Source organism: Lathyrus oleraceus, chromosome 4 (genome assembly GCF_024323335.1).
Source record: "Lathyrus oleraceus cultivar Zhongwan6 chromosome 4, CAAS_Psat_ZW6_1.0, whole genome shotgun sequence".
NCBI classification, from domain to species: domain Eukaryota; kingdom Viridiplantae; phylum Streptophyta; class Magnoliopsida; order Fabales; family Fabaceae; genus Lathyrus; species Lathyrus oleraceus.
The window spans coordinates 29,742,367-29,768,800 of NC_066582.1; the positions used below are offsets into that span (position 1 = coordinate 29,742,367).

The 26,434-nt window shown below is 35.9% G+C and overlaps 1 protein-coding gene across 1 annotated transcript; it reads right to left on the minus strand.

Moving 5' to 3' along the window:
- Nucleotides 1-23,270: 23,270 nt before the first annotated feature.
- On the minus strand, nucleotides 23,271-25,379 carry LOC127138577 (oxysterol-binding protein-related protein 4C). Its single transcript, XM_051065050.1, has 7 exons — nucleotides 25,182-25,379; nucleotides 24,849-25,001; nucleotides 24,518-24,769; nucleotides 24,351-24,447; nucleotides 23,969-24,260; nucleotides 23,693-23,795; nucleotides 23,271-23,607 (listed from the first exon to the last, which is right to left on the minus strand). The coding sequence occupies exons 1-7, from the start codon at nucleotides 25,182-25,184 to the stop codon at nucleotides 23,356-23,358; spliced, it is 1,152 nt and encodes a 383-aa protein (XP_050921007.1). The 5' UTR covers nucleotides 25,185-25,379; the 3' UTR covers nucleotides 23,271-23,355.
- Between the last annotated feature and the right edge of the window lie 1,055 nt (nucleotides 25,380-26,434).

The following is a 26,434-nucleotide window of genomic DNA, read 5'->3' on the forward strand; positions in this document are numbered from 1 at the left end:
AACAACAACATACTCAGTAAAAAACAACAAAATAACTAACAAAAACCACAATAATAACACAAACATTTTACTTATCACAATAAAAAAAACATAACTCAACAAAAATATCAACAATAACACAAATGTTTTACTTGTATAAACAAAAACAACATAATTCAACAAAGACAACAACATAACTAACAAAAACCACAACAATAACATAATTTTTTTACTTATATCAACAAAACCAAAAATATAAAATATTTAATTTCATCTTACCAATAATAACAATAACAACTCTAAACTTTTTATTACCTCAACATAAACAACAAAGTAACTCAATAAAAATAACAGCATACAACCTATAGGGTTTAGTGTCTCAACAACAAGAAAAATAACAAACCCTAAAGGACAAATAGATTGAACATTAACAGCAACAACAACAACATAACTCATAACATGAATGGTAGAAATATTGTGTAATAGAAAGGTGAAGAGGAAGTCAAAGAAATAAGTTTTATGTTTCCTTCTTACATGTTTCATGTCACCTTTCCTTGATATATACGAGTTAGAGAAGATATGTTAGAATTTTGTGAAGAAATGGTGCACAAACGTTTATGGAGATTGGGATAAGGCATGAGAGGTTAGGGTTTCACTTATGGAGCAAGGGTGCAATTATGTTCACAACTGAAAAAAATATCGCTTATATAGGTGACATTTTTTACCATTATCGAAAGAAGTCACCATGTTGAAATGTATCTCATTAACATGCTTTTAGCGTTTTACTGAGTGACATTTCACCACGGTTGTTACTTTATTCGGTGGTAAAAATAGTTTGATTATAATTTTAAAATAGAAATTAAGGGAATACGCTCTTTTTGTAACAAAAAAACACAAAATTGTTGGTCTTGAAACTCAAAGTGTGTCATTTCTTCAACTTTCACCACATTGTTAGTTTGGTCTGTGGGGAAAATGATTTAAAGATGAAAAATGTGTCTAAATGAATAGATATTACTTTGGTGAAATAAATGGTCGAAGTAAGAATCTTATATGAAATGTATAATTTGTAGTTGTGTCACCCCTTGAAACATTAATATCATCAAGACACTAGTGCAAAATGGGGATTTAACACCCATTTTTTTGAACATTTAGCACTTGTTTTCTAGCGGTGTTGTTGCTACCGATATCGTAAATAAGACCATTTTACACCGGTTTTTAAACTGGGATAAATTATCCATTTAACATATGATATTAATAAAAACCAAAGTTAAATATTAGTATTTAACATTTGGTTTTAGCAAAAACAGACGTGTAATGACGACATGTAACACCTATTTTTTTCTAATAAATGGTGTTAGATGTATTTCTCTTTTTATCAAAAAATTGTTGGCTTATGATATCTACTCACAAATTCCAAATTTTGAGAGAAATAAACATAAAATGTATTTATAAATTCTTATTTAAGATGACAAATTTTAAAATGTATATTAAACAATGTAAACATAAATTTTTATTTAAAAATAAATAAATATATCATGATTTCTCTCTAAAGATGGCAGAGTTTCAAATTTTCATGAACATAAATAATAACTATTTCAAAACTTAGAAGATAACATAAAATTGTTGGATGTCATACAAATATATACAAATAATTTAAGAGATTAATTACTATGCACTGTCAGTGTAAAAAGATTTACACCGTCGATTCATCACCATCACCCGTTTGCATTACTTTATAGATTTTTAAAATAAAAGTCAAACTTATTTTAATATCCAACGTCTAGGATTAACTGACGGTGTAAAATTCATTTACACTGTCAGTGTATTTCAATTAAATCCATAATTTAATGTACCAAATAAATTCTATTTTGTTAAAATAATGGGACTAATTCTAATAGTGCCTTCAGTGGTTGTGTTTCTAGTGAACAACTCCACCATAATATTCCAATACATGTGAGTTACTTGTACTGATTCTTTTAGCTCAATCTCAACTTTTAAGGTCCACCCATATCATATTTCTTCTTGAATCATCCGTTTGGAAAACCGAAACAGATAAGCTATCAAAATCCACTACAACTAGATGTCCCACACACACACACACATATATATATATATATATATATATATATATATATATATATATATATATATATATATATATTATATATATATATATATATATATATATATATATATATATATATATATATATATATGATTCTAATTAGAACAAAATGTCAGACATATATATATATATATATATATATATATATATATATATATAGGATTCTAATTAGAACAAAATGATGAATCTACCTTATAATAACCCTGAAAATGGAAAACTCGAATAGAAAGTTGTTTTCATAAAAGATAACATTTCTAGAGACAAAAGTAGTATGGTTGTGCAAATCATACAGTATAAAATCCTTTGTGGCATCCTTGTAACCAAGAAATACACATTTTCTGACCCTAGGGTCAAATTTGGTTATGTGAGCTTGTAAGGTTGTGGCAAAGCATAAACAACCAAAAAAATTTAAATGTATTAAGGAGGGTGGCTGAGAAAATAAGAGTTCATGAGGACTTTTCATTTTTAAAAGGGGAGAAGGTAGTCTATTTATTAAGTGGATGACATGTTGAACACAAAAGTTACACATGTTCAAAGGGAGATTTGAATGAAAATATAAGGTTCTAGCAACATTTAAAATGTGCTGATGCTTTCTTTCAACCACCCCATTTTGTTGGGGTGTTTTAACACAAGATTTTGGTGTGTGATGCCTTTTGACAAAAGAAACTCAGATAAGGGTAGAAACTTTGTACCATTATCTATTCTAAGACATTTTAGGGATGATTTGAACTGATTTTCAAGGTAAGCTATAAACTGAATGAGACTATTTTTCAACCAAGTGTGTCTACTATAATCATCAACCAAGGTCAAGAAGCATTTGTATCCTAGAAATGAGATAGTAGAAAAAGGACCCCATACATTAGCATGGAGTATTTCAAAAGGGGCACAAGGTTGAGTATTACTATGAGAAAAGGGCAATTATTTCTATTTGCCAAAATGACAAGATTCACAAGGTTTATTATTCTTTGTACAAGGAATGAAAGGAAACAATTTTACAACTGTATTTAAACCTATATCATAAATGTGTCATAATCTATAATGCCAAAGATTACAAGTATCATTAGAAATTGAATTATAAGCTGAAGGTTGAGGTGCAGAGTCAAGAACATATAATCCTCGTTGCAACCTAGTTGTACCAATCATTGCCTTGGAAAGATTCTGCATGATTTGGCAAGTATCAGCAGTGAAATGAACAAGACAGTTATTACTATTGACAAGCTTAGCAATAGAGATAAGATTGACATGAAAATTTGGCATGTAAAGAACATTGTGTAAAATAAGAGGAGGTGACACAATGACACTTCCAGACATGGATGGAGTGATATGAAAACCATCGGGTAGATTAACATGAACATGTATGATATTAATGCATGTAAGAAAAGCAGTTTTATCAAATGAAATATGGTATGTTGCCCCAGTATCAAGAATCCATAGGTTAACATGCTTACCATTTTGAGTGGTTGAATGAGAATTCATGGCAAAAGGGGAAATGGAAATAGAATTGGCTTGAGGACTAAGTTTGGATTGTTGAAGTAAATCTATGATGTTGTTATACTGTTCCTCAGTGATTCCAAAAGAAGATGTTGTTGAGCCTGAAGGAGAATTGCGGTCCAAAACGCAGCGGAAATTAAAATTTTCTCCTTTAGAGATCCTTACGAATGGTCATGATCAGTGATAGAACATTTACCTCTTATGACGATTGAAACCTTTGGTGCAGATCTCTTGTGACGATCAAAACCTTTGATGCAAATCCACGAAGCGATCACGAACGTTGAACGATGACAACGTCTCTACTCAGTCCACACGAACGGGTTCCTTCAATCTCAGTGCTAGCTGGTACGAATGAAGGCTTTGAGTGAGAGAGAGAGAGTGATAGAAAACGAAAATAATGCAACCGCAAATTTTTGCTTCTGCACAAGGGTTCTATTTATAGAACCACTTGTGTGGGCTTCAAGCTAAAAGCCCACTTAAGTGTATTTTGGCCCATATCTTATAATATGCCCAAAATCACTTAAGCTCATGGTACCTTACCATATTTCGTATTCTACTCAAGTACATCGTACCTTACGATGCTCTATAACTCACTTAAGGGCACCGTACCTTACGGTATTCCTTAGTTACTCTATCTCTCATCAATCCGTCCTTTGTGTGTGACCCTGTAGGTTTTCGTGACGTTGGCAATTATATTAAATCACGCATTTAACATAATAAACAGTGAGCGGTATCTAGCAACACATCACTGCTACCCAAGACACGAAAATGTCATGTGATCTGACAATTCCTTATGTGATAATACTTATGTGTATAATTACCCTTTTGCCCTTATGTCTATATTGAACACAAGGCATAGACCGTGTCATCCTTGTCCAGTTCAATATTGGGCCCATAGACATTTATCCTGTTATGCAGGATGGGCAAATTCCATCTAGGTCACTCATGTCCCTCAGCATGCTTTGTGGAGTACCCATCAACTGTCTTTATGGTTATCCAGTTACGGACAACGTTGGATCAGCAATAAAGCACTCGACTCTACATCTAGGATCCATAGTGGTTTCAGGTCGAAGAGTGGAATACACTATTATCACCATAAGAATAACTTATGACACCTTGCATAACTTTCTATATAGTATTCTCATAGCGGGTCAATCCGGTATAAATATTACTCCTAATATTCATACCTATGTTTAAGACTTGATAACTCTTTATCCATGATCCATGAGATGTGATCATCAGTCTACAAACATAATAGTCTTAATGCTTTAATGTTATCCCACTTCACACTAAAGCTCGACTACGGATACTTTAGGAATAGTGTCCTTATGTTTAATGTGTTCTCATGATTAAGTCACACTTAATACATTAAACGGACTATCTATTCCAGGGACTTTATTAATCAACCATAATAAAGAGAATGCCTTTTATTATTCGATACAAGTACCAAAATGTATTGGCCTCTAGGGCTTACACCAACAATCTCCCACTAGCACTAGAGCCAATCAGGCATACCCCGTATGCCCATTGATCTAGTATGGCCATCATGCTTCTGCTGCGCAAGAGGCTTTGTCGGTGGGTCAACTATATTATCAAGTGTAGGTACTTTACATATTTTCACATCTCCTCTATCTATTATCTCTCGAATGAGATGATAACGCCTAAGTATGTGTTTGGATCGTTGGTGAGATCTAGGCTCCTTGGCTTGTGCGATAGCACCATTGTTATCACAGTAGAGACCAATGGGATCCACAATGTTAGGAACTATGCCAAGTTCACTAATGAACTTTTTGATCCAAACAGCTTCCTTTGCTGCACTTGAGGAAGCAATATACTCGGCCTCGGTTGTAGAATCAGCAACTGTATCTTGCTTTGAACTTTTCCAGCTCACAGCGCCACCGTTTAAGCAAAACACATAACCAGATTGCGATCTAAAGTCATCCTTATCTGTCTGGAAGCTAGCATCGGTGTATCCAATTACAGCTAACTCTTCCTGACCTCCATATATCAAGAATGAGTCCTTAGTCCTTCTTAAATACTTAAGGATATTCTTGACAGCTACCCAGTGAGCATCACCAGGATCAGATTGGTACCTACTCGTTGCACTTAAAGCATACGAGACATCTGGTCGAGTACATAACATGGCATACATGATAGATCCTATTGCAGATGCATATGGAATCTTATTCATGCGATCCCTTTCTTCTTTAGTTAAAGGGGATTGTGTTTTTGATAGACACAGGCCATGTTGCATAGGTATGAATCCTTTCTTGGAATCATGCATATTAAAGTGTCTCAACACTTTGTCTATGTATGTACTCTGACTTAGGCCAAGCAGTTTTTGTGATCTATCTCTATAGATTCTGATTCCTAATATATAGACTGCTTCACCTAGGTCCTTCATAGAGAAGCATTTCCCCAACCAAAACTTTACTTGTTGTAGGGTAGGGATATCGTTTCCAATGAGTAATATGTCATCTACATATAATACCAGGAAAACGATCATGCTCCCACTAACCTTCTTGTAGACACAAGGTTCATCTTCGTTCTTGATGAATCCATATTGTTTTACTGTTTCATCAAAACGAAGATTCCAGCTTCTGGAAGCTTGCTTCAATCCATAGATTGATCTTTGTAACTTACATATCTTTTGGGCTTCCTCTGGTATGTCAAATCCTTCAGGCTGTGTCATGTACACATCCTCAAGAAGATTTCCATTAAGGAAAGCAGTTTTGACATCCATCTGCCATATTTCATAATCATGATATACAGCGATAGCAAGTAAAATCCGAACAGATTTAAGCATTGCAACTGGTGAAAAGGTTTCATCATAGTCAACCCCATGAATTTGTTTATATCCTTTTGCAACCAGTCTTGCCTTATAGGTATGTACCTTACCATCCATGTCAGTCTTCTTTTTGAAGACCCACTTGCATCCTATAGGGTTAACCCCTACACGAGGCTCTACCAAGGTCCAAACTTGGTTTGTGTACATGGAATCTATTTCGGATTTCATGGCTTTTAGCCACTTCTCAGACTCGGGACCAGTTATGGCCTCTTGGTAGGTCACAGGCTCATCTTGATCCATGAGTAATACATCATCTTGATCAGTTATGAGATATCCATATCTCTCAGGTAGTTGACGTATCCTGCTTGACCTACGCTGGTTTTGTTCTACTTGAGCAGGTTGCTCTTCCACAACTTCTTGTGTTTCCTGCTCTAATTCCTCCATAGGTGTATCTATGCTTTGTGATTCTTGAATTTCTTCAAGCTCTACTTTCCTCCCACTGGTTCCTTTGGAAATAAAATCCTTTTCTAGGAAAACTCCAGTTCGAGCGACAAACACTTTGCCCTCAGAAGGATTGTAGAAGTAATACCCTTTTGTTTCTTTAGGATACCCCACAAATAAGCATTTGTCAGATTTGGGCTCAAGCTTAGTTGAAATTTGTCGTTTCACATAAACCTCGCAACCCCAAATCTTCATGTAAGACATATGTGGTTTCTTACCACTCCATATCTCATATGGTGTCTTCTCAACCCTTTTGGATGGAACACGGTTAAAGTGTGTAAGTTGCTGTCAATGTCCCCAAAAGGAGTTTGGAAGATCGGCGTGACTCATCATGGATCGGACCATGTCTAACAGGGTTCGATTTCTTCTCTCAGATACACCATTCCATTGGGGTGTTCCAAGAGGAGTGAGTTGGGATAGCATCCCACACTCTTTCAGATGGTCATCAAACTCTAGGCTTAAATATTCACCACCTCGATATGATCGAAGAGCTTTAATATTCTTACCTAGTTGGTTTTAACTCGTTAGGTTTCACCCTTTTAGTATTAATGTTATTAATAGGCATTTCGAGATCAAGGACATAAAGTCCATTGCTCATTTGTGCAGTAACATAGAATATATCATTCAAATAAATTGAGCAACAATTGTTCTTTATTATAAATGAAAAACCAAACTTGTCCAGACAAGAAATGGAAATAATATTCCTGCTAATTGCAGGTACATAATAACAGTTCTCTAACTGAATTATAAAACCACTAGGTAAAGTCAATACATAAGATCATACGGCTAAAGTAGCAACCTTTGCTCCATTGCCAACTCGTAGGTCAACTTCACCTTTTGCCAAATCTCTACTTCTTTTTAGCCCCTGCACATTTGTACAAATGTGAGAACCACATCCAGTATCTAATACCCATGATGCAGAAGTAGATAAATTTATTTCAATAACAAAAATACCTGAAGTTGAAGTCTCTACTCCATTCTTCGTATCTTCCAGGTACTTTAGGCAGTTTCTCTTCCAGTGTCCGGTCTTACCGCAATGGAAGCAGGTGCCTGCCTTTGCTATGCCTCCTCTAGGCTTCAAAGCAGCAACAGTGGGTCTGGGTTTGGCAACTTCCTTGCCTTTCCCTTTATCACCCTGCTTGGTAGGCCTTTTGTTCTGTCTCTTTCCATTTCCGATCATCAGAATGGACTTCCCTTTTGTCTTCAGATTCTGCTCAGCTGTTCTCAACATGCCTAGCAGTTCAGGAAGAGATTTATCCATATCATTCATGTTGAAATTTAGGACAAATTGACTGAATCTTTCTGGCAACGATTGCAAGATCAAATCAGTCGCAAGTTCCTTTTCGAGGGGAAAACCCAATCTCTCAAGGTTTTCCACATACCCAATCATCTTGAGTACATGGGGACCTACGGGGGCTCCCTCAGATAACTTGCTTTGAAAAAGGGCTTTTGAAACTTCAAACCTCTCATGCCTTGCTTGCTCTTGATAGAGCAGCTTCAGGTGTTCGATCATATCGAACGCTGACATGTTCTCATGTTGCTTTTGCAATTCTGAGTTCATGGTAGCCAGCATGAGACAAGCAGTTTCATTGGCATCATCGACATGCTTCTTATAAGCATCTCTTTCTGCCTTAGGTGTAGAACTAGGAGGTTCCTTTTCAGGAACAGGTGTCTCCAAGACATACAGCTTTTTATCATGTTTGAGGACAATCCTCAGGTTTCGGTGCCAATCCAGAAAATTTGTCCCAGATAATTTTTCTTTGTCAAGGATTGATCGCAAGATGTTGTTAGAGGTGTTTGCTGTCATGGTTATCTACATAAGGATTAAGAAAATATAAGTATCATTGACATATTTAATTAGGCCTTTAATCAAATATGCTCCCACTATTTTACTCAAAACAAATGACCCTCATCATTTGATTCGGAAAATCCCGTTGGAAGATTTTCTAGTGGGTCGAGATCCATATTTCACTTCGTTCTAAGTCCGCGTAGGCGGATTACACAAAACTAGGTTATTTAGGTAGGAACTCCTTCCAATTGTATCTCATACAACTCTCGAAAATTTCAGTTGGGTGAATAACTCCTTATTCGAATCCATCATATGGATCATTCCCAACTCTTGCTTCTAAAACATATATGATATTATTATAATTAAGTTTGACCCATTGTCTTAGCAGTTGGATATTACAATTATCCCATCGCACCTTACTAATATAGAACATGCACCTCGCTTTGGCGAAACCTACATTATCCGATACTAGTCTTGATGAGTGCTAAAACTTGGAAAGCAAACATATATAATATCATCATAATTTGTTTAGTTAAGTTTGACCCATTGTTTTAGCAGTTGGATATTACAATTATCCCATCGCACCTTACTAATATAGAACTGTCGCATCCTGCGAAAAATCAACCGGCGAGCTAAAAACAAAACACACAGAGCCGCCACTGCGCGTTATTTATCCCAAGATAGGGAAAGGAAACGCTCAGAGAAACCTGGAAAGGAAATGGTCTTGCGACCAAAGAGAAAGGGTAAGGGAGTCGGTTACGCAAGGGGAAGGTATTAGCACCCCTCACGTCCGTCGTACTCGACGGGATCCACGTCCTAGAAAAGAAAAGGTTGCTAAAACATCACACACACACACAAGGGAACGCAGGTGGGGTTAACAGAAGGGAGCTCGATAAGACGTCGCGTCTTATGCCTACATATCTTGTCTGGAACAAGAATCAGAGCCACTGTAGTTCGGCTTACGCACGCCAAACAACACAAAACATACAAACAAGCAAGGGTGGCAAACATGGAGCCCGACAACCACTCGATGGAATTACGTCAGCATCCGAACCAAAACACGCACAAAACGGCAAACGTGGAGCCCGACAGCCAGTTACTGGACTTACGTCAGCATCCGAACCAAAATACACTCAAAAGGGCAAACAGGGAGCCCGACAGCCAATCACTGGGCTTACGTCGGCATCCGAACCAAACACACAGTCAGATAACAAACAAACGCACGCAAAAAGAAAAAGGTTGCCCGGAGTGGTCTCGCACGACCACCTGCCTACATACCTCGTCTGGAACGAGGATCAGGGCGATGTAGTTCCCCTGAAAGGGACTGAATTGCTAACCAGAAACCGGGGAGAGACACACTACTAGGGAGCTGGACTCGAGCCTAGTGTTGTCATGCATCGTTTACCCTAAGTTCGGTTTTCTATCCTACTTGCATAAGCAAACTATTCCTATCCAGGAAAGAAGCCAGCACACAAGCATACAGCATAATTCAAGTATACATCAAATGAGAACAAGCATCTCAACCAGATATCCACACAGCACGCACTATAACCAAACAAGTGGCTCACACAATAGGTTTGACTGCCGAAGCGAGTCGTCTGTACGGGCTGGGTTTGCTCTTAACCTTGCCATTACGAGGCTAAGGTGAAGCAGATGATGGGTGAAGTGAGGATCAGACCTCACAGCTCTTATCCCTAACCAGGGAGAGCTTCTGACAAATGAGCATGGGTCCAGAATAGGGGAACCCTTCTATACTCAGAGACACTGACACAATGTGCACTGCACAGATCTTGGGCTTTTGATCTCAATGCTACAACCATGTAATGGGAGCAAGGAGAAGACTCACAGAATAGTGGGGGATAGATTGCTTATCCCTAACTTCCACCAATTGCCTCTTTAGAGGACTTTCACCTGCTTAGGCACAAAATTAAACAATCACAATCATCGCCTCTTAAGGAGGACTTCAGACATTTATTTGCCCGGCCCGGTAACAGCCGGGTCTCCAGACTACATGAAGTCAAGAAGACCTACCTCAATGCAAGTTGCTTAAGCAAAGCAAAGCAAAAGTTCGCAAGGAACTGAGCAACTAAAGGTACCTGGAAACAGTCAAACACAGTTAGTACTCAGACAGACAAACTAAACAGCAAGTATCAACCAATTAATCTATACAGATCAATGCACAACAAAGCAAGCTCAAAGCTCAATCCCAAACTTCACAACCTACAAAACAATGTTATGTTAGTGTACAAACATCAAACAACATCAATTGCATTTAACTTGATTCATTCTCCATGTGCATTATGCTTTTGATCCTGAAAAATCAAGCAAATATTAGCAACAAGACCACTAGGCTAAGCCTAGGGTCCAAAGGCAAGAAAAATTCCTAAACAGCAAGGTATTCACCAACCAAAGTCAAATTAATGTCAAACAAGAGCAAACACCATTGGTCTCATGTTTATATCATTCATCATGCTCATGTTATGCACAAAACAAGGCAAACTAGTTCAAATGAAGCACCAAGCATACAAACAGAACTATTGCATTCAAATCCATACCAAGACAAATCTAAAAATTCTCAAATTATTTACACCTAAACAGGGGATACTCAAGGTCTATCATGTCAAATTTGAGCTCAATTGGGCAAATGGAACCATGTCAATGAAAATCAACAAAAACAGACACAATATCATGCTCCAAATCACAACATCAACACATGAACTCACTTCAAAAATTCATAACTCAATGAAAACAAAAAAGAAATGGATGAGACCAAAACAGGAATGTCACACAATGTGTCTATTACAAGCATATCAAATTTCATGATTATCCAATACCATATGAGCATTTCACATCAAAATTACAAACATGTACCACATGGACTTGCATATTTGACCAACAGAGATGAAAAATCACAATCAATTTGAAAATGCAATGTAAAATTTCAAAAAAATTCATACAACATCTCAACATGTTAATGATTCATCATACAAAATTTCACTTCATTTCACCAAGCATAAGTCACTCAATTAAATCACTCAAGTTGGCATCAAGAGGTGTGACACAAATTGTCACACCTAAGTTCTAAAATTCATAACTCCATGGCCAGGTATCAAAAACTCATGAAATTTACATATAAATGAACATCAGCCAGTCAACAATCATCACAAAAATTGTCAAGAATTTATTTTACATTATGAGAATTTCATGAACAAATTGGTAAAAGGTATCAAAATATCATACATGTGAGAGAAGCCTAGGTCAAATGATAATTCTACCATGCACAACTTTGACCAATAGGTCAAAAAACATCTACAGTCAACAAGGAAGTCAAAGAAAAAATTCTCATATTTTTCTGAATTTTCTATGAATTTTTATGAATTTTTTAACATGTTATGAATTTTTTAGAATTAATTAAATTAAATTAAATGAACAATGGCATAATGGTAAATACTGCATGGCGGGAGCGGTAAACATAGAATTCAAAAATTTGAATGAAAAACAAGATCAAACACATGAATATCATCTTCTTCAGTCCAGAAAATTCAAGAACATCCAAGAACACGAGTTTCTCAAATCATCACCAAAACGAGCAAACAAATAACCGTTAGAACCGTCTGAGCCTAAGGATCACGAATATCAACTTATTCTTGGCTAAAAGTTCCTAAATCGAACGAATCGCGCGAGCTAGGGTTTGACATTAAAACTTTGAATCTAGATTTCGCGCGCTACAGGTCACTATTCCACAAACCAAGCACACCACTACACTCTACGTAGCAAGCTCTTTCAAACGCACATAAGCATGAAGCAAATCATGATGATCGAAATTCGAAGGTACCTGTTATGGCAGTGATAATCGAGCGGTTCTTTGTGCGAATCAACCTCAAACAGATGCAGCATACACTGGTGGAAGGTGAGTAGAACGCTTGGATTCACTTGATATCGCTTCTAATGCTCAAGAACTCGATTCACCATGGGATATGCTTCACGTGGACAGTTGCAATTGGCACGGTTTTGGATGATGGAACACGAAAACAGATGGAGTAGAGGTTGAGGCAAGATGAATGCAAAAAGAAATTCGCAAATTGATCCACGATTGGTGAAGATTGATGAATTTGAAGATTTGGTGTTCTTGAGGGTTTGAGAGAATTTGGAAAGGTTTCAGATCTGAATTGTGGTGAAAATGATTCTCTGTTATGCTTAGAAAGTGATTAAGATTATATACCAATGCTTAATTACCACCTAAACATGTTTAATCAACCAAATGCATTTGTTAGTGAAATGGTAATTTTCCAAGTGAGGGCAAAATTGAACTTTCACATGCCAGCTCATGACAGCTCAATGCCACCTCATACACCTTCTAAACACCTGTCATGAGCTGTTGCCACTTGTTGGATGTTCATTGGATGTGTAATTCCCATTTTCACTATGTGATGGCTAATTGTCCAATTTTGCAATTTCACTTTTCAAGCCAAATTCCAAACCACAAGCCTTTGCCATGAAATGATGATTCCAACAAATTTTAAATACCATTTATGAGGTGTTGCAAAAATCCCCACTCAAAAATTCCAATTATTTTGAAAGTTGGACAATTTTGCCCTTGGTCCAATTTAACTGTCCAGTTGAAAAGTGACTTTTTGCCTTGGCCATTTTTGGGAAAATCCAATTATGCACCATGAAAGTACATGTCAAATGGAGTTTGTGCATATAAAGAACTTGCAATTTGGACAAACCATGTGGAAGTTATGGCCTCCTGATTATGGGTCATTTTTGAATTTCACTGAGCCCTAACTTTCCAACCATACATGGGATTTTCAAGTTCTTGGACTTTTTGGAAAGGTGAGAACAAGCTCTACAACTTTCATGTTGAACAAATTTTCATTTGAAGCTTCCTTGGACACGTGGCTTTGAGGTCAAAAACTTTCCATTTTTGGAAACTTCAGTTACAGGTCACTTTCTATTTTTGGCAATTCTTGTCCTGACTTGATTTTCTCCATTCTTAAGCTTTGCAATGTCAAATAACACTTGTTCCAACATGAATGAAGTGTATCCAACTCGTTTCCACCTCCACATCCATCAGATCATGTACAGTTGACCACAGTTGACTTTTCAACTGATAGATGAACTTGGCAATGCATAGATCAAATTAAGCTCCAATCTCCAACTGAAATGACTCAAGCATGATACCCTAGCCTCAATTAGCTCAATATAATCAAAGAATGAACCCCATAACCATCATAAACCTCATTTCCTGATCATGCCCTGATTGGCCCAATGCAACTGATTAGGGTTGACCAGTGGTCAAAACCCTAATCTCAAGGAATGAGCTTCAATCTCCTGATGATACCCAACCATGATGATGATGATGTATCACTTCAAACAAGATGAAGATCAATACCCTTTGAGAATCACAAAACTCTAATTCACAGCCCAATCCTCAGATGGCCAATGATCAATCAATAAAACCCTAGGCTTGCACTTTCACTTCCTCATCCTCTGATCAAGACTTGGGGAGGATGACTTGCACAATGTAACCACATGATATGCAATATGCAATGCCTAATGACCTAAAAATGATATGTACAATGATAATGCTAGTCCCAAGAGAGGAGGGCAAATTTTGAGGTGTTACAAGAACATGCACCCCGCTTTGGCGAAACCTACATTATCCGATACTAGTCTTGATGAGTGCTAAAACTTGGAAAGCATAAACTTAATATTTTAGTTTGAGGGAATTGCAATTGTTATGATCTCACCGGCTTGTTTATCATATAAATCGTCTCTCACATGCATCAACATACATGCACATGCATCAACATACATACAAACAAAATGAAACAGTTATGGCCCCTAGCGCAATTGTTCTCCCAAGCCAATGAGAGAACCTAAGCTAACCTACAACGATCTAAGCTTCTCCAAGCAAGATCTTCAAGGTTGTCCTCCTTTAATATTGAATTCTTCTCTAAGCTTCTCCAAGCAAGATCTTCAAGATTGTCCTCTTTTGATATTGAAATCTTCTCTTTCTTCATAACATTGTCTTCTTCTCTTTATTCATAACATTACATTCCAGAAGAAACTCGTTTTACATACGAGGGTTTGAGATGAGAAAAGAAGTTACATTAAGAGATCAAAAGGAGAGGCACGACACGCAGGTCGTATTTAAAAACCCAAAACAAAATAAAGGACAACTAAGGCCATAACTGATCACCACAAGGCAATAATAATAAACACATTGTTATTATTAAATTTTAATTCCTTTAATTAATTAAAACCAAATTAAATTTCGGCGACCGATCACACTACGCAGAGTTAGCCGGGGGTTCCGCTGCCCTTGCGTAGTAATGAACAATTCATTTGAAATGGACATTGTTTTGCATGAACACAACCCTTGCGTAGTCACAAAACAGGAACCCCAAAATTTTGACTCTGGGAGTGTGACGACCGTCACAGGCGTGTGACGACCGTCATAGGCAATGTGAGTGTGACGACCGTCATGGGTGTGTTACGACCGTCACGCATCCAGTTTGTTACGCCTGTTACGCTCGTCACACGAGCTTCACGCGGCCAAACTAATAGGACTTTGAAACAGTCTACGGACCTCTTCCAAAAAGCCCTAAATTCACAACTCCTTGACGGCACAACCCTTGCGCCGTCACCAACCCTAATGCGCCAATTTCAGACCGTCAAACACACCTCGATTGTTGATTCAGTATGATTGATCAACAGGTCATTGCTTCACCATACTAATGTCGGATTCCGAAGCAAATGACCATTGATCGCTCAAAGGAAAACAATCATTTAGTGTTCGAATGAACGAAACAGAAACAGTATATCACATATACCGTATTTTGCATTAGGATTACTTATATCATATATAAGTTGATCGGTCTCAATTGCGTAACCTATGGACGATCGATGTATCGCTGCTTCACCATACTAATGTCGGTACCGAAGCATAGTCAACATCAATCATCCAACTTATACACTCATGATGCGAAATTTAATTACCCGTTTAATTAACTGATTCATTCTGTCTTTTAATCATATTAATACAGAAATTAAACAGCTATCCGATTCATGGTTTCGTAAGTGGCTCTGATACCACTGAAGGAGAATTGCGGTCTAAAACGCAGCGGAAATTAAAATTTTCTCCTTTAGAGATCCTTACGAATGGTCATGATCAGTGATAGAACATTTACCTCTTATGACGATTGAAACCTTTGGTGCAGATCTCTTGTGACGATCAAAACCTTTGATGCAAATCCACGAAGCGATCACGAACGTTGAACGATGACAACGTCTCTACTCAGTCCACACGAACGGGTTCCTTCAATCTCAGTGCTAGCTGGTACGAATGAAGGCTTTGAGTGAGAGAGAGAGAGAGAGTGATAAAAAACGAAAATAATGCAACCGCAAATTTTTGCTTCTGCACAAGGGTTCTATTTATAGAACCACTTGTGTGGGCTTCAAGCTAAAAGCCCACTTAAGTGTATTTTGGCCCATATCTTATAATATGCCCAAAATCACTTAAGCTCATGGTACCTTACCATATTTCGTATTCTACTCAAATACATCGTACCTTACGATGCTCTATAACTCACTTAAGGGCACCGTACCTTACGGTATTCCTTAGTTACTCTATCTCTCATCAATCCGTCCTTTGTGTGTGACCCTGTAGGTTTTCGTGACGTTGGCAATTATATTAAATCACGCATTTAACATAATAAACAGTGAGCGGTATCTAGCAACACATCACTGCTACCCAAGACACGAAAATGTCATGTGATCTGACAATTCCTTATGTGATAATACTTATGTGTATAATTACCCTTTTGCCCTTATGTCTATATTGAACACAAGGCATAGACTGTGTCATCCTTGTCCAGTTCAATATTGGGCCCATAGACATTTATCCTGTTATGCAGGATGGGCAAATTCCATCTAGGTCATTCATGTCCCTCAACATGCTTTGTGGAGTACCCATCAACTGTCTTTATGGTTATCCAGTTACGGACAACGTTGGATCAGCAATAAAGCACTCGACTCTACATCTAGGATCCATAGTGGTTTCAGGTCGAAGAGTGGAATACACTATTATCACCATGAGAATAACTTATGACACCTTGTATAACTTTCTATATAGTATTCTCATAGCGGGTCAATCCGGTATAAATATTACTCCTAATATTCATACCTATGTTTAAGACTTGATAACTCTTTATCCATGATCCATGAGATGTGATCATTAGTCTACAAACATAATAGTCTTAATGCTTTAATGTTATCCCACTTCACACTAAAGCTCGACTACGGATACTTTAGGAATAGTGTCCTTATGTTTAATGTGTTCTCATGATTAAGTCACACTTAATACATTAAACGGACTATCTATTCCAGGGACTTTATTAATCAACCATAATAAAGAGAATGCCTTTTATTATTCGATACAAGTACCAAAATGTATTGGCCTCTAGGGCTTACACCAACAGAGCCTTGTGGAGAAGTATCAGATGCAGTGTTAATTGCAACAGCGGATTGAACATTATTGCCAACACTCTGAAATTTACTTTTCCCTTTAAATCCAGGTGGATAACCATGCTTCATGAAACAAGTCTCAAACATTATGATTCGTTCTTCCACAATGACTGCATACACGATTATGACCTCGAGCACTAATAAACCCTTGAGTCTTGCCCTTTGAGTAGTTAGGTTTTCCATAAGAATTTCCTGAGTTTGTTTGAATTTGGAATGCCATAGTTTCCTCAGTATTAGTAGCAGTAGGATTCATAGCAGCTATTGAATTATGCATCTCTCGTTCTTGTTGAATAACAAGAGAAAACACTTTGTCAATGTCCGGAAGGGGATTCATCATCATAATTTGCGACTTAGAGTGTGTAAATTTTTCGTTTAATCCTTTTAGAAAGCGAATTACGCAGACTTGTTCACGATGCTTCCGAATTGAAGCAATAACACCACAAGAACAAGGTATAGCGCATGAACAAGTAAGAACAGAGCGATAATTTTCCAATTCATCCCACAAAACTTTTAACTAAGTAAAGTAATTTGAGACATCAAAATTACCTTGACGCATCTTGTAAAGATCTTCTTGAATGTCAGATATGTGAAATAGATCACTATGAGAAAACCGAGTTTGGAGGTTCTTCCAAACACCAACAACACTATCGATCCATAAGACAGATTTGGAAATGGCTTCTGAGATGGAACGGTGTAACCAAGCAAGTACCATGGTGTTGCATCGAATCCATGGAGCATATAAAGGATCTGCTACCGGAGATTTGGTTAAGGAGTCATCTATGAAATTCTCTTTGTTCTTCAAAATCAATGCAATATGCATCGACCTTGACCAACTATGATAGTTCTTGTCATCGAGTAATTGAGCCACAAGAATGAGTGCCTAATATTCATTAGGATGGAGATAGAGAGGATCTGTGGAATTTGTCGAAAAATCATGGTAGTTCTGGCAAGCCATTGAAGAATAGGAAATCAAGAATCAAAGGATATTCTTGGAAGATTTCGATTCTGCAATAGAGAAAGTAGAAAAATAATTGCAGAAAAACGAAAGAAACATGAAATGAAAGATAGAAACCAATGGTTACCAGAGCTTTGAAAGCTCTGATACCATGTTAATGGTGCAAGAATGGCACATGAAGCCAAGAAGAAAGAGAGGATGAACAAGATAGGAAAGGGAAGAAGATAACGAAAAGAATAGATAAAACTCTTATTCATTCATTGATATGTACAGAGGTACAATGACCAGTATATATACATTGGGTAATGACTGCTACATAACAAACTGTAATAGAAAATTACACGTGTACGGTTGATTTAAAATTGTGTAGATGTATAATAAAGCTTTTAGCATAAATCATTGTTATAAGTTATAATAGATTAAAAATTGTGTAAAAATATAATAGCACTTTTATCATACACACTATTATATATTAAAATAATAATAAAGCAATAGTTTGGGCTTTTCTTAGAGCTTTACAAAAAGCGCTATCTTAGATAATGATAAATAAAACAAAAAGATATATAATTTGTGTACCCAACTAGATTAGAACTGGATACATCAGATGCAATATATTGTAATATGGGAATAATCTAAAAGTGTCTTAAAGTTTCCAATTGATTACATAGTAGTATCATTATTATTACTCTTAAATAAGAAACATGGAAAAAACATTTAGCATCTTTGAATCTTTATGCCACACACTTGTTCAGACACTGCCTCAATGCCCCATAGTGTTTTAACACACAGTGTAGAATTGTTTAGGCCACAATTGTTGATTATGCACTATACAACAATCTAACTTCAAAAGAATTAGAAAAGGAATATGCATAAATGTAGCAATATTGAATGGTACTGAGCACATGAGAAAAAAAGAGATAGTGTCTACTTCAAGGTATGAAACACCTCAAACATAAAGCAATAACAATTTAAGACAAACTTACTGTATGAGGGCCCCTGTTCTGAATAAGATGCAGATTCTACGTCAAACCAACAACTCTACTTCATGGATCAATGAATTTTTTACTTCATACGACTCCGCTCCGCTGCTAGCAACCACAAATTCTCTTTCTCAAGTTGCATCAATGAAACAAGATCAAAGTCATTTTAAATAATTAACATCTGTTTCTATGAGGCATTTAATTGAACATCTAACCATTCGTATCTATCTATTATAAGAACAAAAAATTATCAATTTTTAATCTTGGAAGAAATATTTCTAAGCTTGTTGGCACCCAAAAGCTACTTTTTTTTTAAGCTTACAAGTCTAAGGTAGAACTTTTTGTAAAGCGCTAATAAAAGCCCAAACTATTCTTTTAGTTTTAGTTTTATTATTTTAATCTATAATAACGTTTATGATAAAAGCGCTATTATACTTTTATACAATTTTTAATTTATTATAACTTATAATAGCATTTATGCTAAAAGTGCTATTATACATGTACACAATTTTTAATCTATTATAACTTATAATAGCGCCCATGACAAAAGTGCTATTATAAGTTTTATGGTAATATATTTAATAACTTTTTACATATAAACATAAACGTTATTAAATATATGTTATTATAGATCAAATATGTAGTAGTACATGTTTATAAATGAAGTTGAAAAATACATGATTCACATATTATTTACCGTTGTTTAATCGAATTCTTTTTTTTGTACACTTTATAAATTTTTGTTTTTATTATATTATAAAATTGAGTAAATAATTGTGGTATTTCTAATTCGGTATTCATAAAAAGAAATCAAGTTACTCGAATACAATCATTAATAATTGAGACAGACCATTTTGCACCAAAAAAAATTAGAGGTATAGGGAGACCTACAAACATCATAATGAATAGTATTAAATAGTTAAGAACTTTTATTACAAAATAAAGGAAAAGAAATGTGATTTTCTAACTTACATTATAAAAACAAAGATTGAAAAATATACTTAATTATATGAAATGGAGGATGTCCAAGATGCTTCAGCTGGAGTTAAATTTGTGAGGCAAAAAAGGAAGACCTTGATTGGAGACGGGAGGACAACACCTTTTAACAATCCAGATCGTCATAGGAGTAGTATAACACATCATTTTATTTAGAAATTCCAATCGTTTTCCCTGTGGTAAGGTTTTGAAAAACACAATGTGAAGAAAAAAAGGCTACTTTTCTATTCTTATCACATGTAAGTTTGTGGATGAAAATTAAAATTTTGAAAAATGGGGAACATGAAGCACATATTGTAATGATGTTTTCAATTCAATATTTTTAGTGCCAACAACACGAGCATGAGATCCTTCAACAACAGTCATATAAGGAATACTTAAATGTGAAGTATAATAAGAGTGTATTAAGGAATCAAAAGTCATATTGTTAGTAACCATAAAGTCAATAATCCAAACATTCTTAGGTATGTCACCACAAACAGCAAAACATCGAGAACACAACTCTTACCAGCAATTCCTAATAATGTAGTTTCAAAAGGCTTGCTAATGGAGTCAAGAATAGACTTTAATCGTTTAATGTTATTCTAATTGAAAGAGGAAAGATAAATTTCTCCCTTAGCAAAGGTTTAAGTATCAAGGGCATGTGCAGGAACATGTGCCTGATTCTAATGCATATATCGAGGGCCTCCTCATCGGCTAAGAATCGACTCATTTCCTTGTAATTTGAAACATATGTCCTTTGTATATCTAGTCTGTTTGTAGTGTTCAGAATTGTATTTGTCCCGACCATTCTTGAAATGAGGATGATGATATTCCTTGCTTTCCTATTTTTCTTACTATTAGTGTTGACACATCAGGAAGATGCTCATTAAGCATAGTGTAAAAAACATCATCAAGAGTAAAGGGTTTTTCCTTTCCCAAAATCATCCTTCGGATGGACTGAAATACTACATTCAATTCAATCAAGAAATGAAATATTCGATCCCTCTCAATAATAGCAAAAAGTAAATGGTGGTATCTTGATTTCACATCATCTTCAAAGTATGATAGTGATCGAGTTCAAGACAAATACCACCGAGAACTAGGGGTGGAAAAACGGGTTCGGCCCGTTGGGCATGCCCGTTTTTCCCGCACTTTAGTGCGGGACGGGTCAAGAGTTTAGGCTCTCACCCTCTAATGTGTCCGCCCCACCCCACCCGTTTTCTTCGTGGGCTTTTGCAGACACGCGCATTTACATAAACTTTTGTATTTTTAAGCTTAAAAGTGCAGTGCCCACGAGCTTTCTCCGCCCCGCCCTCACTTTTTTGCGGGACTAACCTATGTTTTAGGCTCGCATCCTCAACTATGATCGTCCCGCCCCATTTTTTGTGGGCTTTTGCAGGATGGGCCTAAACGGGACGAACATGCCCATTTGCCACCCTTACTGATAACTCCAAAATAGTCATCGACCAAAAGACCTTTCTGCTTGGTGTTAAATATTTTTGTTGTTAAGTCATAACAAAAGTCTTGTCTTGTTTCATGAAATAACTGCAACAATGGCGATCCCAAATTACTCGTACAAGTTAAAAAGAGTATGCAATTTCTGCTAATTTATGGAGAGATGGAGCTTCAAAGCCATGTTATAATAACATAATCATCTTCATTTCAAAAAAAGAAATTTTTGGAATTGTTACCAAAAGAGGATTGTCTTCAAAATTGTTTATATCAAAACCTTTTAATGTCGGAGAGATCAACTGAGATCATGATTAACAGTTCTAACATCAACACACAATCTCAATATGGAACATCAAGATCACAGTAACCGCATATCCTCACCCTTTAACTATTTACACATACGACATAGATGAAGGGGATTAGCGATCCAAAACACAGCGGAAATTAAAATTTTCTCCTTTAGTGATCCTTACGAATGGGCATGATCAGTGATAGAATTGTTACCCCTTGTGACGATTGAAACATTTGATGCAGATCTACGGAGCGATCACGAACGTTGAACGACGACAACGCCTCTACTCAGTCCACACGAACGGATTCCTTCAATCTTAGTGCTAGCTGATACGAATGAAGGTTTTGAGTGTGTGTGTGTGTGTGTGTGTGAGAGAGAGAGAGAGAAAAAACGAAATTGCAACTGCACTCAATGCTTCTGCACAAGGGTTCTATTTATAGAACCACTTGTGTGGGCTATAAGCAAAAAGGCCCACTTAAGTGTATGTGGCCCATATCTTATAATATGCCAAAATCACTTAAGCGCGTGGTACCTTACCATATTTCGTATTCTACTTAAGTACACCGTACCTTACGATGTTCTACAATTCACTTAAGTGCATCGTACCTTACGGTGTTCCTTAGTTACTCTATCTCTCATCAATCTGTCCTTTGTGTGTGACCCTGTAGGTTTTCGCGGCATTGACAATTATATTAAATTATGCATTTAACATAATAAATAGTGAACGGTATCTAGCAACACATCACTGCTACCCAAGACACGAAAATATCATGTGATCTGACAAATCCTTCTGTGATAATACTTATGTGTATAATTACCTTTTTGCCCTTATGTCTATATTGAACACAAGGCATAGACCATGCCATCCTTGTCCAGTTCAATATTTGGCTCATAGACATTTATCTTGTTACGCAGGATAGGCAAATTCCATCTAGGTCACTCATGTCCCTTAGCATGCTTTGTGGAGTACCTATCAACTGTCTTTTTGGTCATCCAGTTACGGACAACGTTTGATCAGCAATAAGGCACTCGACTCTATATCTAGAGTCCATAGTGGTTTCAGGTCGAAGGGTGGTATACACCATTATCACCATAAGAATAACTTATGATATTTTGCATAACATTCTATATAGTATTCTCATAGCGGGTCAATCCAGTATAAATATTACTCTTAATATCCATACCTATGTTTAAGACTTGATAACTCCTTATCCATGATCCATGAGATGTGATCATCAGTCTATATACATAATAATCTTAATGCTTTAATGTTATCTCACTTCACAATAAAGCTCGACTACGGATACTTTAAGAATAGTGTCCTTATGTTTAATGTGATCTCATGATTAAGTCACACTTGATACATTAAACGGACTAGCTATTCTAGGGACTTTATTAAACAATACTAAAAAAAAAGTCTTTTATTATTAATAAATAATTCGATACAAGTACCAAAAGTATTGGCCTCTAGGACTTACACCAACAATAAATAATTAGAGGGTGACGATAGGGGCATCTGGAACCCACTTTTGAATTGGTGAACAACTCCAGCCATCTTCATTGCTTTGAGAGACTATAAAGTGTTTAGGGATCCAAATTTCCCTTTTTGACTCTCTTTCTCGTTGGAGAATCCTTTGTGTTTCCTCCACAGTTTTCTTTGCTTCTCTTGCTTTTTCCCAATCATTGCTTATGATGGCTTGGCTTAACTCACCCCAAACAAGAGCTGATTCTGTTGGCCACACATTCTGATACAATAAAAACATGCTCTAGTATTATGCTACATATGCATAAAACATATAACCACCATAACTGTTTTTCATTTGTTATTACCTCTGGATCCTTAACAAAAGGAGTGTGGAGCCCGGAAAGAATTTGTTTTGCATCATATATCACTCTTACTTCTGCATTACTTGCATCCTTCAATGTTACAGTGCTGCAACATTAGTTCATATATCAACCGTCACTATTTTTTCTATATAGAACTGACACTTCATATTAAATACGTGTTTGCGTGTCTATGTCTGACACGGATAGAATACCGACACAAGAAACCTTTAAGCTCACATATGGACAGATAAAACTTTAGAGTGATACTAAGATGGATACCTATCCCAGTGACCATCAACTATATAAAGAACATTCATTGTGAGTGAGTCAAAAATCTTTCCTTTTATCCGTCTTCGATTTCCTCCAAATCCAAAGAAAGATTGTCTTATGTAGCCCAATTCTGCAACAAGGCCTGTTTCATGGCACCGGATTGTGACATCTCCAACCCAATCAATCCCAGGAACTGGAAGAAATCTGAATAAGAAATTAGGACAGTTCATTTCATATGTCTCTCCGTGATTGTGGAGACGCAGTTTTCGTTTTCCATGCATGATAGCTTCAACTCCACTACCTGCATATATATATTTTTGTTTTAATAACTAAGTAAAAGAGCACAACATAACAATAACAAAACATATGGAACAGTTCATGTTTTTTTTACCAACAAACTTGGGAACCGGAAAGTGGCACAATATAATTTCTATGTTTTCTTTCTGATCAGTGGCATGAAATGCAGATACCTGAGGATGGTGTGAAACCTGCAAAATATAAAGATCAATAATAATCAGTAAAATTTCAGCGAATACGAAAAATGAAATAATAAGATACCTGTTCGACTAAGACGTTAAGGTTTCCTTTGGAAACATGGTGAGTTTCACCAAGAATGGGATTGTAAGGGGCAACTCCAAAACTCTGTGGTCTTGTAGTGGAAATGGTCCATGCCACAACTGATATGAGTCTATCCAATGCTGTTTTTCCATTGTTGATGTTGTTTAACAAGTCTACACCTGTGGCTGTGGAATATACACATTCACCATACCATTGAAGCTGTGACTTTGGCATGTTGAAGATAGGTGGTAGCTGTCAAATATTCAAATTCAAATGACAATATTAGATCCTTGGTGTGAAAATATTGTTTAGTACTTGTTTAGATCCTTGCCTTGAAGCGTGAGAGATCAGATCCTAACCGCACATTCTTAAAGAGATTTAATACTTGGTGCAAAATATTTGGAGCTTTATAACTCCCATCAGAATTTGATGATTGGTTGTCTATTGTTGTGAATGGCTTTGTGAGCACAATCTTCTTTGTCTCCTACACCACAAGATTTTATGCTATGCTTAGTTTAGTTATCTCACAATCCAAAAAGAAATAATATATTTACATCAAAATATCAATGTAAAATACAAATTTGTTATGTTTATTTTGTAAATTCCTAGAATGTTATGAATTGATTGATACATAGAAAAGGCAGATGAAAGAAAGTTGATGTACCATTTATTAACAAGGTAGCTAGGTGAAGAAGATTTGATGAGAGTTGATGTATCGATGGAAAAAGAAACCTTATCCTCACAAACTTGATAATACTAATTAACACAACACAACACAAAGCATGCTAGAGTTTAGAACTTCATATTTTCATACTAGGCAAATGCAATAATTTAGATGGTTGGAGGTTGGTGTTATTATCACGTGTCGCATTAAATCACTTATCTTTTGACAAGTGCTACTGCCTACTAGTACTTGTTCCATTAATCATTAAAAGCTTTGTACTGTCTCAAATTATTTGGAGTATCATTTCTATCACCAATCAATTACTTAAAGGTGATAATGGTGAAGGTACAACTGGGGTCAAGGATGTTGTGTTTCCTTGACACGTGAAACACAACAATAATGTAGGACCGAACAATAGATCGATTTCGATCAAAACTCAAATTTGATGTAAATTACGGATCGATTTAGTTGATTTAATATTTATTAGAGTAAATCTATTAAAATAACTATTTTTTATAAAATTCATAAATATTTATTTTTTATTTATTTAAAAGTATATAAAAAAAATTTGAATAGTCTAAAGATTATTTAGACTATTTTTTATTATTAAAAAAACATGATAATATTTTTAATATTATTTAATATTAATTTGATCATTATTATACTTTAACTCATAAATTAAATAATATTTAAAATTTATATTGCATGTGATGTGTTGTATTTAGACTATTTTTTTCATTTAATGATTGTTGCTGATGTTATTTTAAAGGCTTTTCACACCTCTTTTTTTTGTTTCAGTTTTTTATTCTTCCCTTAAATGTATAAGTTGATTTTATACGTATTGCAACTTTCCAATGCAAGACTTCACATATGAGAATCAAGATGGGAAAATATTGGAGAATTGATAGTGTTCATTGCAACAAATATTCAAAAAATGTGACTTATGAAGCATGGATTCCGACCGAAGCATGGTGACACCACACGACACTACACCCTCTGACATTGATAATATAAAACTATAGGACAATAGCACTGTATATTCATCTATTATTAAAAGAATTAAAAATATGTTAATTAAAATTATTGTCTTTAATTACCATTAATAATATTGTTTCATTTAATCATTTTAAATTATTTTTTTAAGAATATCTATAAATTTTCCAACAGGATCAATATTATACGGGTATCAGACACCGATTTGAAAAGCGTCAAACAAAGAAAAAAAGATCATTTATTTAGGACTTATGTCTGAC